Raw genomic sequence first — 13091 nt, forward strand, 5'->3', positions numbered from 1 at the left:
GTGTGTGTGTGTGTGCGCGCGCGTGCGTGTGTGTGTGTGTGTGACCTCAGTGATCAGATAGTGATCCGTGGAGCGTGCTGTTGGGAAATCCCACCGATCGATGTCGCAACAGTGTCTGTGAGGAGGAGGAGGAGCGACTACCGGAATACAGTCACTCTCCACTTCCTACATCCACACACACAAACACCGCTCACAGCCTTTATAACTTGTGTGTTAACGCTGTCCTGCGCCTTTTAGATTTTAACTCACAAAGTGTCGCTGCACTTCTATCAATCTGTTTAAACTTTCGTCCAGCTGTCTGTCTGTCTGTCTGTCTCGCGTTTCTGTTTGGTCCTTTTAGCGCCTAATTGCAACACCTTGTAAGATTAAATAAGTTAATTAGTACGTAACTTTAACCCGGGTTCATTAGTTATCCGTACTTCCTCCTCGCGCCGCCGCTCAGCTAGAAGACTTCCCGGACCACCGGAGACCGGCCCGGAGCGCCACCGCCGTTACTCCTGGAGATTTACAGCTGTGATCGAGCCCTGACACGGGGCCGTTAATCATTAGAGCCCCGCTGCTCCCGGTGCCGCGGTGCTAACCAGAGGGTGAGTGTGTGTGTGTGTGTGTGTGTGTGTGTGTGTAAGGGAGAGTCAGCTGCAGGACTCTGTCTCACCTCACACAGTAAACACAGACAGACACGGGACACCACACAGTCCCGTCCGGTCCTGCCCCGCCCCCTGCCCAGTTCAGCTCCTCCCGCCCGCCGGGACAGTCTGCTCCACATCCCCGACTGGTTCATCTCTCCGGCAGACACCGAGCAGACCTGCCCGACCTGCTGTCAATGTGAGTCAACCTCCTGCTCTGCTTGCCTTCCTTAATTCGCTGTTTTCTCTATGGAGTCTGGTACAGCCCCGTGTTGTTGTTGTTGTTGTTGTTGTTGTTGTTGTAGTTAAATGCATTTGATGAGAATTGAAAGCAGTTCTGTAGTTTAATTCAGTGAAAGTCGCTTTGATTGAGAGCTTGACTATAAATCTCCACCGTGTTATCCGAGGATACATCTGCCTTTTCTGTAAACTCGTACAGAGCCTCCTGGGTGCGGATTGTCATTTCAAAATATCTCAATTTAGCATTTGGTCGGAGATCCTTACCAGCATATAGAAGCTGGAAGCATAAACACACATCGGTGTTAAACAATCTAATGTATTCTACATTTCGGCAGACATATACGTCACCAATCTGCATCCGAATCAGCAGAGTCATTACTTTAGTAAAACCTTTGCCTTTTATTCCAACAATCCCAAACACAGCACGACGTAGGGACATTTGAGTTGACATTTGTTGCTTGCTGAATAATTTATGAGCCGAACTCACCAAAGAACTCTGAAGATTTGTGAAATGTCTTTGAATTAGTAAAAAGTTTGGCTCAATATATTTAGACAATGAACACATTTTAAAATGAATACTTTTAAAGTTTCCCTCCACACAGTCCGTCCATTAGCGTCAGTGTTCCCCATCGATTAGTGTGATAATCAGATTATCGTCCATCAGATCAGTTTGGGGACTCTGCAGTGATCAGCAGAAAGCACTGCAGTCCACCTGCTCTTCATCAGCAGCAGCAGCAGCATCATCAGTATCAAGACATCTGCAGTTAGATGAATGACTGAATGCAGGGTGAAAACAGTCTGGCGAAGGTTACAATTCTTCTCTTCTAATCATCACGTGTCCGTTTTTAATTATACTAGAAATAAAAATGTCTCCTGGCAGAGCTCTAACTGTCTGACTGAATGAGTACAGGAAAGGTTGTTTGTTCTGAGTTATTTTTTTACAAATTTTGTCGAATATGTGCAAAAAAATGTAACTTGTTCCAGTAGACGTGTTCATCCTGCAGCAGTGAAACAGGCTGTAATGGCTGCAACATAATCCTTGATGGGTCAAAGGTCGTCCACTAAAAGTTCTTGTTGTTTCCACTGACAGGCTCAGATTGTTATTCTAGGTGTGTGACAACATGACAGAAAGGATCCCTACAGAGATAGACCTTTTTGTTACAGAGGAAGATGATTGTTTTAACCACACACAGACGTCACATCGCTCTCTGCACACACACCAGACTCCAGAGAGTGATTTAACCTCACAGACACAGGAGCTGCTGGTCTAATGACTAATGAATCAAGAATAATGCAAATTTGTGTCAATCAGTATTTGCTCAGCTGAAAAAAAAGAAGAGATAGCCTGTCTGTGTTGAGATTTTCCTGATGTCTTGAAAATGCTCCAAAATGTTTGAACCAAACCCCATTCAAAAAACAGTCATTTTAAAGTATTGTTCTTGTCGTGTTGCAGACAGACCTGCCAAAGCATGAGTTCAGTCTGTTTACAACCCTGCCTCCTGATGTAGTTCTCTCAGCATCCTCTCAGCCTGTTTATTGTCATTAAATCTCAGTAACATCTGTTTGTTTTGGCTTCATAGCGCTGTAGTGAGACAGATCTCAGCTTAAAACGAACGTTGTGATTGTAAATGAATAATAATAATAATAATAATAATACGTTCATTTGGTATAACACCTTTCACAGAGCAAAGTCACAAAGTGCTTCATAAACACAACAACAACAATACATTACAATAATAGTAATAATCATGAATAAAATTGAACAGAGAAAGAGTACAAATGTGCAAAATAACAGGAGATGATCAAAGGCTAATTTAAAAGGTGTGTCTCAAGCTGATTTTTAAAAGCGTCAGTAGAAACCGCAGAGCGTATTTGCATAGGCAGAGTGTTGGAGCTACAACTTCGAAGGCACGATCACCTTTACCTGGCAGCAGTCTGAGCTGCGTCTGTAGTTTGTCTTTTTGTGTGATTTGATGTCAAAGAGAACAGACTTTCATTGGATCTGATATGAAATCTTTCTTTAGCAGAATAAAAGTATCACATGGTAATACAGACGCAGCCAATGAGAGGCGAGGAGAGGTGAAGGTCATTTTCATCCATCCATCTCATCTCCCATAACGAGCAGATTAGTCCCACCTCCAGCCGCTCAACTCTGCTGCTGCAGCAGATTTATGGGGGGGGGTCACAAACCAGATTACAGAGGAGAGAAAAGACTCGTCGTTTTGTGGAAACCACTGAGACGGAGCTTCACTTCCTCTCTCATGCTTCATTCACACCAACTCGAGGCCCAAGGACGCCTCGACATGTGACGTAGCAGTCAGGGATCGAACAGGGACGATGACTCGACCTCTGAGCCACAGCCGCCCCGTCATGTTCCCCGTCACAACGTCCCAACTTTTTGGGAATTGGGGTGTGTAAATAAAGTGGGTGTAATGTGCAGGAAACGATGAAAGATAAGGTGCATGTTTGAGACCAGCCTTTCCTGTACCTGCAGGTGTTATCTCTGAGACAAAGAGCTCGTCTCTCTGTTCCTGTGTGACCCTGAAGCACTTCTGAAGTTGTTTTTCTTTAGAACTCATTTTGTATTTTTTTGTAATATTTGTCATGAATTTAATTTGGATAAAAACAGGTTGAAACATGTTTAAATCATGATTATCATCAGTAATGTCACACCAACTGCTGACAGTGAAATAAATCAAATGATAAAGATGACTGAATGGACACTGACAGATTCTCCATCTCTCTGCAGGGCGTCCATCATCGCCCCCCTCCTCTTCCTCTTCATCGTGGTGGGCAGGGCCACACCAGCTGTCAGTCAATCCAGCCAGCCGCCAGGTAGGTTTGTGATTGGAGCAAATCAATGAGAGCAGTTTGAGTGGCACTCTGAGGAACATCGTGACCACACTGATCACAGGGTCAACGTTAAAATGCTTTATTCTCTTTCTGACCTTGAGCGCTTCAAGGTCGCATACGAGGCACCACTTTGTTTCCTGGATCCTGCATGTGTGTGGGGATTTCCTCCTCAGGTGAAGGGGATTCAAAATGTGAAATATGATCCTCATAACATTTTCGATCTCGCACATTGTGAACCTCAGAGAAGGTAAAAAATCGTTCTTGTTCATTCGGTGCAACTCTGCAAAAAGCGGGGTTAATTAAAAGCCGAAGCTCTCGCCCCACGGGACGAGGAAAGGATGGTTCCGGAGAGAGGAGGGTCATTTGTTAGGCTGTCTGAGTGTGCAGGGAGGAGGGGGAGGTGGGTGGTGGGAGGTCGGTTTGGAGGGGGATGGATGGTGAGAGGAGAGGAGCAGCTAGTGAGGAGGTAGATGGATGGAGTTGATGTGGCAGAATGAAATGAAATTAGAATGAATCCTTTGAGGATTCTGGTTATTACACCAACAAACACATTCTGAACGCGTGAATATGTTTAATGTCCCGCAGCTTTCCTGTAGCGGGATGTCCCGCACAGATCTTTGTCGGCTCTGGGAAGTTACACTGATAAAAATGGATCCAATAAAGAGTGATAATGGACCCGATTGATTCTCTGTTGCAGTACTGAGAATGGCCACCAGGACACATTAACAAAAGGAGGACTTAATGCCCCTTTATCTGTTGGGCCATTTTAATTTGACTTTGTGGGTAAAAATGATTTTGACTGTGTGAACATTTGGAATACTTTTGAACAGTTTGGCCAGTTAAACGTTAAACACCACTTTACAACACAGAGACAGTTCTCTGAAAGCCACGCCCAAGAGGGGAACTAATCTGCACTACGATTATTAACCAGGAGCTCAAACACTTAGAAGATACCTGAAGCTAGCTACAAACATTGTTCTTCAGCATGTCATGTTCTCGGTCGCCCAGGTCATTTAGTTTGATCCAAAAGGGAGCTGGACATCGTTGAAGTTCTTGACGATGTTTCACCTCTCGTCCATTTGGTTCTTCGTATCTTTAAATGGTTTGCAGCTGATTCGTAGGCACTTATTTTAAAGAGCTCCAGGAGTTCTCGTGATTCCTGAAGGATTGGTATGTTTGAGCAGTTTCCAGTGGATTTCTTGGAGGATTTTAGCTTCTGCTTCCAGGCTCACTGGAGGTGGGTTTAGACTTCTGAGGGAGTTTCTTGAGTCGGCTCTTGAAGTAGCCTCATTGGGCTTTTAGGTGGACCCCAACATGTTTTGGGTTTTCCAAAGGTACTTAGGGGTATTAACAAGACATTGAAGGGGTTCCAGTGATCCACTGAATTCTTGGCGTCTTTAAATGGTTTCCAGCTGATCTGTGGGCAGTTCCTGCTTTTAGGTCTGTAAGATGTACTTTTAGTGATATTGGACTGAAGGACTGAAGCAGTTCCAGGGTTCTTGAAGTTCTTGAGAATTCTGTGCACCTTCCTGAGAACTGGAGATTCCTTTTGGATGAATGTCTTCAAGAACTTCAAGTTGCCTTTTGGATTAAAGTTTGAATGCCAATGGATTGTTTTAGCAGAGGGTAAAAAGTATATAGAATAACACATTTAGAAGTAACAAGACAAACTCAATTTTGCCGTTTGTATTGGTGCCTTTTCTCCTTTGTTCTCTTGGAGAAATGATGCATCTGAATGGTCAGTAGTGTCATCTCAAACTATGTCAATATGAAGCTGAATCTATAGGCAAAGCACAAGACTCTTGGTGTGACAGCATCCTGGTCTCTGTTGGAGGCTGATCATCTTGAGACCTCTGCTAGTGTTTCCTTGAGCAAATCCTTGAGGATATTCGTGAATTTTACATAAAGACTTAATGATTTCAGTAAGGCCAAGTGAATTGTTCATCTCCTTGACGATGTACGTAGATTGAAAGAAGTCCTTTTAGGCCGGTATGCATCACGTGACAGACCTGGAACTACAGGAATCGACCACTCTAGCTGCTTTCCCACTGGTCAAGAAAACGGCTAACACCCGCTAACACCCGCTAGCAGCCGGCTTCTTTGCTTAGTGGGAAAGGTTACGATCTGCAGTAGACCATTATCACCTCGGCTCCGATCGGCATTGATGGGAACACAAAACCTCTGTCGACACACGAATCTCCGCCCCCTTTCCGGTGCGGTGCTATGCTCCGTCTGTAACGACTCCTCGTCATCTCAGCTACAAACGCCGCCCGTCTCCGTCCGAGCAGCGCACGAACATCATTCCATATTTGTCGGCGCCGAGTTTGATAAACTAAATGACTGAATGAGTAATAGAGACAATAAAGACCAAACCACCGTAACATCTGCACTGGTTACTAACCCTGTCGTGTTTGTGACGTCAGACGGTGACGCAGCAGAAAAGAGAAAGCAGGATACTTACCTGACAATGGGAAAAGAGACAATCAGCATCTATAACCGTCTTCCCGGCTCTGAAAAACCTGCGTCAATTTCGGTGGGATGGGGTATTTGGTAAATCGGCTTCAAAGCAAAAGAAAATGTATTCACATCTACCAAGTCGCTGCGAAACGACGGCCGTTCTGAGAAGTGAAATACTTTGATAAAGCACACACACACACACACACACACACACACACACACACACACATGAGTAGCAGCAGTAACGTGTGGAAGGAAACTGTAAATACAAAAACTTGAACAATCACAAAAAAGTCAAATCTCTGCAGCAGCTCAAGAACTAAACTTCAGGACCCGGGGGGCTTTTCACGCTCCAGAGTTTGAGACCCTTAAGTGTAGGACAGTTTCATCCCTGCAGGTTCTCGGGATCCTGAACACTGAACGCTGGATTAATGGAGGCTCTGTACACCTTCTGTACAGTGTGTGTGTGTGTGTGTGTGTGTGTGTGTGTGTGTGTGTGTGTGTGTGTGTGTTGGTAATTGACCTGTCAGGTTTTACCAGCCGAAGTATTAGTCTTTCTATTAAAACCCTCTCCAACATCCATCCACCTCCTTTCCTCCTCCTCCCTCACTCTCCATCCATCCATCTACACTAATACCTTCAGCCTCATCCCTCCATCCCCCCCCAGCACTGCCATCCCACCCCGCCACCTCCTAACACTCACATTATCCATCCATCTGCGACATGCTGCTGTAAGTCTCACATTCCCCGGCAGGTTGTAGTTTCAGTGCGGCCGCTCTGTGTAAAGAAAACACTTCCTGTCCAATAAGTCGGTTGGATATTTCTCCGTAAGTGTGAAACGCAGCAAAAGAAAAATGTAGGTAAGCAACTTCACCTTTAGTGCGCCTGTTCTGTCAACAGACTGAAAATGTGTTTAGTCAGTGTCTGTCAGAGGAATATAGTTAAAACTGAGCAAGCTGTTTGGACGTTCTAAAGAAACAGCTTAATGTCATCAGCGTACACTCAGTATGTATGTGTGTGTACTGGACTGGTAGGGCGTAGGATGGGTATCGTTAAGATATTACTGCTCGTATGAGGACTGCTTAACCACCCGGTTCTTTAACGGCATTCTTATCGGTTCTTTTTGATATTTGTTACGAGAAAAAATGAAACAAAGAACAGAATTAAGATTGCTTTATTTTCTGAAATATTAAATAATTATTCACAGCAAAAGAAACAGAAATCTTTTATAGACTCCAATGTTGTGATGCTGGTAGTGGGCGGGGCTTATCAGTTAACCCGGTTCGTCACATGTACTCAGTTTGCTGGGTAACAGCATCCAGTGAGAAGTGTGGCGCATGTCTCCGCCTGTATGTGAGACAGCGGTTTGGACACATCGCTCGTGCTTCCGCCCTTACAGGCTAAAGTGTTGTTGCACTTGTGGCAACGAGCATTGTCGGCGTTGACTCTGGCAAAGTTCTCTCCGCCATCATAGCGAGCAGGATCTCTTGTGTCTGCGCGCTGTAGCGCCCCCGCCCCTCACACACAGGCTCCGTCCTGTTACTGAGATTAAACGTGCAAGGTAACGTTTTTGTAGCATTAACAAACAGGAAGTTTATTTTCTTAATTTCTGCAGTACTGAAAGCAGAACCGATAACGTCTGAAGTTTATCAAGGCTGCTGTGTTTCATAATTCAGCCCCGGGGCCCGTCTAATACCGGGTTACAGTACCCGTCCCTATTAGGGGGGCTTCAGGGGCTTTCGAGGTGGTTCTTGTTGCTCCTGATAGGTAGGTAGTGTCAGCGGTCTTTTGGGTCTTAAATGGGCTTCTTCTGGTCCTTTTGGGATTTTGGGGTACTTGAAGGAGATTGAAGTTCCTCTTGGTGTCTTGGAGGAGCTTTCAGTGTATCTTCGAGAAGTTGTAGGCATAAGCGATGTTCCCTGCGAGAGCGAGACTTATCGAGCTCTTGTAGGTTCTGTCGTTCTTGAAGGCGTGTCATTGGTATTGTGTTAGATTTGACGAGTCTTTTGGTGACATAAAAGTCCAAAGAGCTTCAGGTGTTCTAGTGGTTTCTGAAGTATTGGTGTGTTTGAGCAGTTGATTTTAGCTTCTGCTGGAGGTGGGTTTTGGTTTTGGTTTTTAGGTGGATCCCGACATCCTTCGGGGTATCCAAAGGTACTTAGGGGTATTTATAAGACATCGAAGGGGTTCCAGTGATCCGCTGAGGTCTTGGCGTCTTTAAATGGATTCCGACTGATCTGTAGGCATTTATTTTAAATTGCTGAAGTCATAGTGAGGCCTGTAGGGAGTGTAAGATGTACTTTTAAGTTCTGGTGATATTGGGAAGCGAGTTCCAGGGTTCTTGAGGTTCTGGGGTTTGCACACCTTCCAGGACCTTTCTTGCAGTAGTTCTGGTGAACCCGTTTGCTTCCAGTACTCTTTCTGCTGCTGCAGAGCTGATTTGAGGTTGCAGGAGTAATCACTATTGGACACCTCCACTAGATCATCAGCATAATGAGACGATGGTCTAAATGAAGTGTATGAGGAGGTCTGTTACGTTGAGCCACTGGAAGAGGTCTGCGTGTAAAGACAACATTAGTCATCACTATTATTATCACGTGTTGAACCATCATCATCTTAATCCTCCGTCTAATTAACTCATCCATTATAAATGAGCACTGTGAAGACCTGCAGGAGTGTGTGTGTCTTAACTGAAGCCTGAATGTTTGAGTCAGTGCTGTAACCATTAGTCGATTAAATCAATCAACAGAAAATGACTCGGTGCTAATTTGGATGATCAATTGTTCGTTTAAGTCTTTGAGCTCAAATTCCCGTGCGTGGATTTGTAGTTTCTCTTTTTGATGTGTTCACTGGTCAGACTTTGTTTAAAGCTTTAAAGCAGGAGGAGCCTCGGCAGATGTGACTGTGTGCCACCCACAGCTGTGATATCAAACGTGTCCAGTCAGCAACACTAACCCTAAATCCAAAATCTACAAAGATCAAACCTGTACGTGACGTCCTCGCTGCCATTAGCTGCATATATTGGATGATTCTTACAGCAATGCTTTCTGGGTAAACTCTGCAATCATCTCTGTGAAATTCTTCGGAGCCATCTTTATGAGCATATCATCGGCGTTAGAGTCTTTAATGACATTTAGGTGAGCAATGATGCAGGAACATCAGGAGCCTCCGGACTGACAGACCCGGACAGAGGTTTATATCTTTGGTTCTCCTCCCTCGCTCTCTGACAGCATGTCTTCACTTGCTGTTTGTATCCATGACGTTGTTTTCTGACATTTGACGACCACCAGGCTGATGATTAGACGGTTTATTGGTATGATGAGATGTAATGGCTGCAGGCTCAGATTAAGTGTGTGACCAGATCACAGAAAGGATCCCGACAGAGGTAGACCTTTTTGTTACAGAGGAAGATGATTGTTTCTGATCACTCTCTGCAGACACACCAGACTCCATTGACAAAAACACTGATTTTAGCTCACAGCACACAGGAGCGGCTGGTCGACTGCTGCCTCCATCTGTTACTTTGTTTGATTTTCGTACTTCAAAGTCATTCAGACCCAACATGTGTAAGAACAGGGCCCAGAACAGAACAGAGCAGAAGCATCTGAAACAAGTCTGAAAAAAGTCACTTGCATACATCAGAGGTCGTTGTGCCACCGAAGGTCCAAAGATCTCACAGGTCTGTTTCCGTCTCTAAGTTTCACAGTATTTTCTGCATCCAATCGCTCTCATTTAGTAAACGTCTCATATAAAAGTCTTAAATGTGATAAATGAAAGCTGCAGATGAGTTTCATCTCGGATAAAGGCCGGCCTCGTCTCCCTGACTGATGTCCTGTTTCTGTGCAGCGCTCAGCCTGCGGCTCAGATGAGTTTCAGGGTTTTAATGGAGCGGCTGCCCTCTGCACTCGGATCCTTTAATGAGATGGAAGTGTAATAACGTTCCTTTAACAAGGCCAGTTAACGACGACATCCACTAAGCTCTGTTTGATTCTCACATTAAAACTCTCCATCAGAGCCGCACCAACAGGCTGGACCGGACCCAGAGAGAGAGAGAGCTGTCCCTCCTCTGCCTGCTCTCTCTGTCACGATTATTATGGAGTTAGAAAAGAACAACAGCCACAAGTTTTTTCCCCTTTTAACCTTTTTTTTTGACATGCAGAAGTGGTCAGGACTAAATCCAGACTTTCTCCACAAGACAAAAACACCTGGTTTTGAGCTCTGAAAGAGGTGATAGAAGATGGAGCTGTGATGCCAGCTTCCTGTTGCTAGACAGACGCCTCCACCACATACAGGAAGCTTGTCTCTAACATGGTGTGACACCTGTTCACAGCTACGACATGTTACACTGGACAGCAGAGTACTAGCATGATGAGTAGAGTCGTGTGCGTGTGCATGTGCGGCCCGCGCGTGCTGCCCGTTGGTTTTCCTTATTTGTTCTTTACTTCGTCGTCTTCTTTTTGTCATCCTAGTTTATTTTTCTCTCTAACTTCCTTAAGCTGTGCCCTTTCTAAATTTGCGATTAGAGAGAGTATGGCCTCATTTTCACTCCGCCACACCGTCGCACAGCAACCCCGCGTTGTTTACACCCGGAATCAGCTGGTCGCGGGACGGGGGATTCATAAAGTATTTCTGATTCTGAGATTTTGGTGCTGAAACTAAACCGGCACATGTCAGGTGTCAATGGATCGGATCAGCTGACTGAAAGCAGAATCCTGGGAGTTACAATGAGGAACTACTTCTTTCTGTCGACGAGGGCAGACCAAACTGACAAACTGAGACAAACTGACCTGTGCTGTGACAGGTGAACATAAACATGCCTTTAAAAAGATCAACATAGACTTCCTGTTTACAAATAAACAGATAAAATAATTAGGTTGAACGGACATGCAGCGCTCCGAGCGAGCTGTGCTGTGACAGGTGAACATAAACATGCCTTTTAAAAACATGAACATACCTACACCTGTCTGTTATTCTGCAGGTGAGAATCCCTCTCTCTCTCTCTCTCTCTCTCTCTGTCTCTCTCTCTCTCTCTCTCTCTCCGGTCGGGCTGGGATTTGAATTCTCCGCCATCGTTACCACACGCCTCACGGTTGTTGTTTTAGCTCGTGTCAGCTCGACTAAAGTTCATTATTAACGTATCATAGTACACGTGACGTGTGCCTTCAGAGACGCTCCGCAACCAGGAGAGTGCGCGCACGGACACACGAGAACACGCTAGAACACGCTAGAACACGCGAGAGCTCACGAGGCAGCCGCTGATTTTTTTCATATCGAATATTAATTTTAAATGTGAATATCCGTTTTTTATTACAAATCAGTTCTATATTCAAATTAGGAATATTGGACAGGCCTACTTCTTTGCAGATGATGCACAGACGTGTGGGCGGATGGATACACTGCTGTTAGACTGACCTTTAAATCTCCCTCTCTCAGAGACCACGTGCTTCGACTGGGGGGAGTCCAGCCAGGGGGCGGTCTCAGTCGTGGAGGGGGACGCCGTTTGGCTCTCCTGTCTTCTTTTCTCTCATCCCTCTGTCTACAACTACTCCTCCACCCAGAGCACCGGACACAACCTCTTCTGGTACCGCATCCCCGAAGGTCATGACCTGGAACACCCAATCACGTACAGGTACGGCCGCAGGGAGTTCTCATTGGTTGATTCTGAATCACAGACTGTTTATAAGAAGAGGATGACGCCTCTCTTAAACCTGCATTCTCTCTAATGTCCAGCAGGGGGCAGAAAGAAGTCTGATTATATAGAAGTCTATGAGTCAACCGTTTCAGAAGTTCAGCAGTGAAAGAATCTCAGACAGCTGAGTTTAGGAGCAGAGAGAGGAGGTTTAGTGGCAGGTCAGTGTAAGTGTGCGGAGGTGGAGGTGGAGGTGGAGGTGGAGGTGTGTCAGTCAGGCAGATTGAGACGCTCTGAGAGTACCTGCACGATGAAGCGGTGTAACGATCTGCCTTCGCTCAGGATGTAGCAGCTCGATTAGCGTCACATCAGTTTGTTGTGGCGTCGCTCTGATTGAATCGTCTCTGATTTACGCTCTGATCGCTCCCTGCAGCCCGCGGCTCAGCAAAGACCGGGAGAGACTGTGGCTGCAGCCGGCCGCCTCCGCCGACACCGGACTCTACATCTGCATGCTGCGGTAAGGCACACACAGACACACACACACACACACACACACACACACACACACACAAAGACAAACACCGGCTGAAACTGGAGCTTCGTTTAACTATTTTATCAACTTAATGAAACTGTTGTTTGTTCAAATGTTCAAAACTATTCACAACCTGATCAAATGTTTGAAATGTGCAGAACAAACATTTATATCAGGATTATTTTACTAAACAACATTTGGTCAGTACAAAGCGACACAGTGGGCTCGTAGGCTCGTGCTTTCAAATGATGATACGTTTGTAAAATGTGATTGAGGATGTTTAAACAGATTACAGATGTAACAGCTGCAATAAAGAAATGTTTTGGATGTGAGTCTGCAGAGGTTTCCCAGAAGGCTGCCTTCTAAAAGAAATAACTGATAATTTCATGAATAATAATTTGGACCACAGTCTGCTCAGCTTCCTGCAGACTGTGCTGAGAGCAGTGTAGACTGTGAGTCAGAGCGCCCTCTGCTGGACACACTATTTTAAAATCACCCCGAGCATTGTTTTTGTTATATGCTCTTTAAAATACACACAGACAGAAATAGATCTGTGATAGGTCGCATGAGTCAGATATAACGTTTTTCTTACTGTGAGAATTTAGATGAGGAATGTTTTATTTTCAAGTTCAACAGTGTCGAAGTGTTTTTGTTGTTTTCTGTGTGACGCTGATGGAGGCTCACACAGCTGTCTCATGATGTCATGGCTGTGTGTCCGTCTGGAGTCTCTGTCTTTGGTGTCAACACCTTTAAA

At 45.2% G+C, this 13091-nt stretch overlaps 1 protein-coding gene across 1 annotated transcript in view; it reads left to right on the forward strand.

The window, feature by feature from the left end:
* The first annotated feature begins 631 nt into the window (after positions 1-631).
* Positions 632-13091, forward strand: part of il1rap (interleukin 1 receptor accessory protein) — a 29819-nt gene continuing 17359 nt past the window's right edge. Inside the window, exons 1-4 of the mRNA XM_069668794.1 lie at positions 632-825; positions 3616-3701; positions 11610-11805; positions 12239-12322. Coding sequence (XP_069524895.1) covers positions 824-825; positions 3616-3701; positions 11610-11805; positions 12239-12322 — 368 coding nt within the window. The 5' untranslated portion in view covers positions 632-823. The remainder of the gene's footprint in view (positions 826-3615; positions 3702-11609; positions 11806-12238; positions 12323-13091) is intronic.

The sequence above is a fragment of the Semicossyphus pulcher genome, unplaced genomic scaffold (assembly GCF_022749685.1).
Source record: "Semicossyphus pulcher isolate SPU_LCO1_2020_fin unplaced genomic scaffold, fSemPul1.0.p SCAF_19, whole genome shotgun sequence".
NCBI classification, from domain to species: domain Eukaryota; kingdom Metazoa; phylum Chordata; class Actinopteri; order Labriformes; family Labridae; genus Semicossyphus; species Semicossyphus pulcher.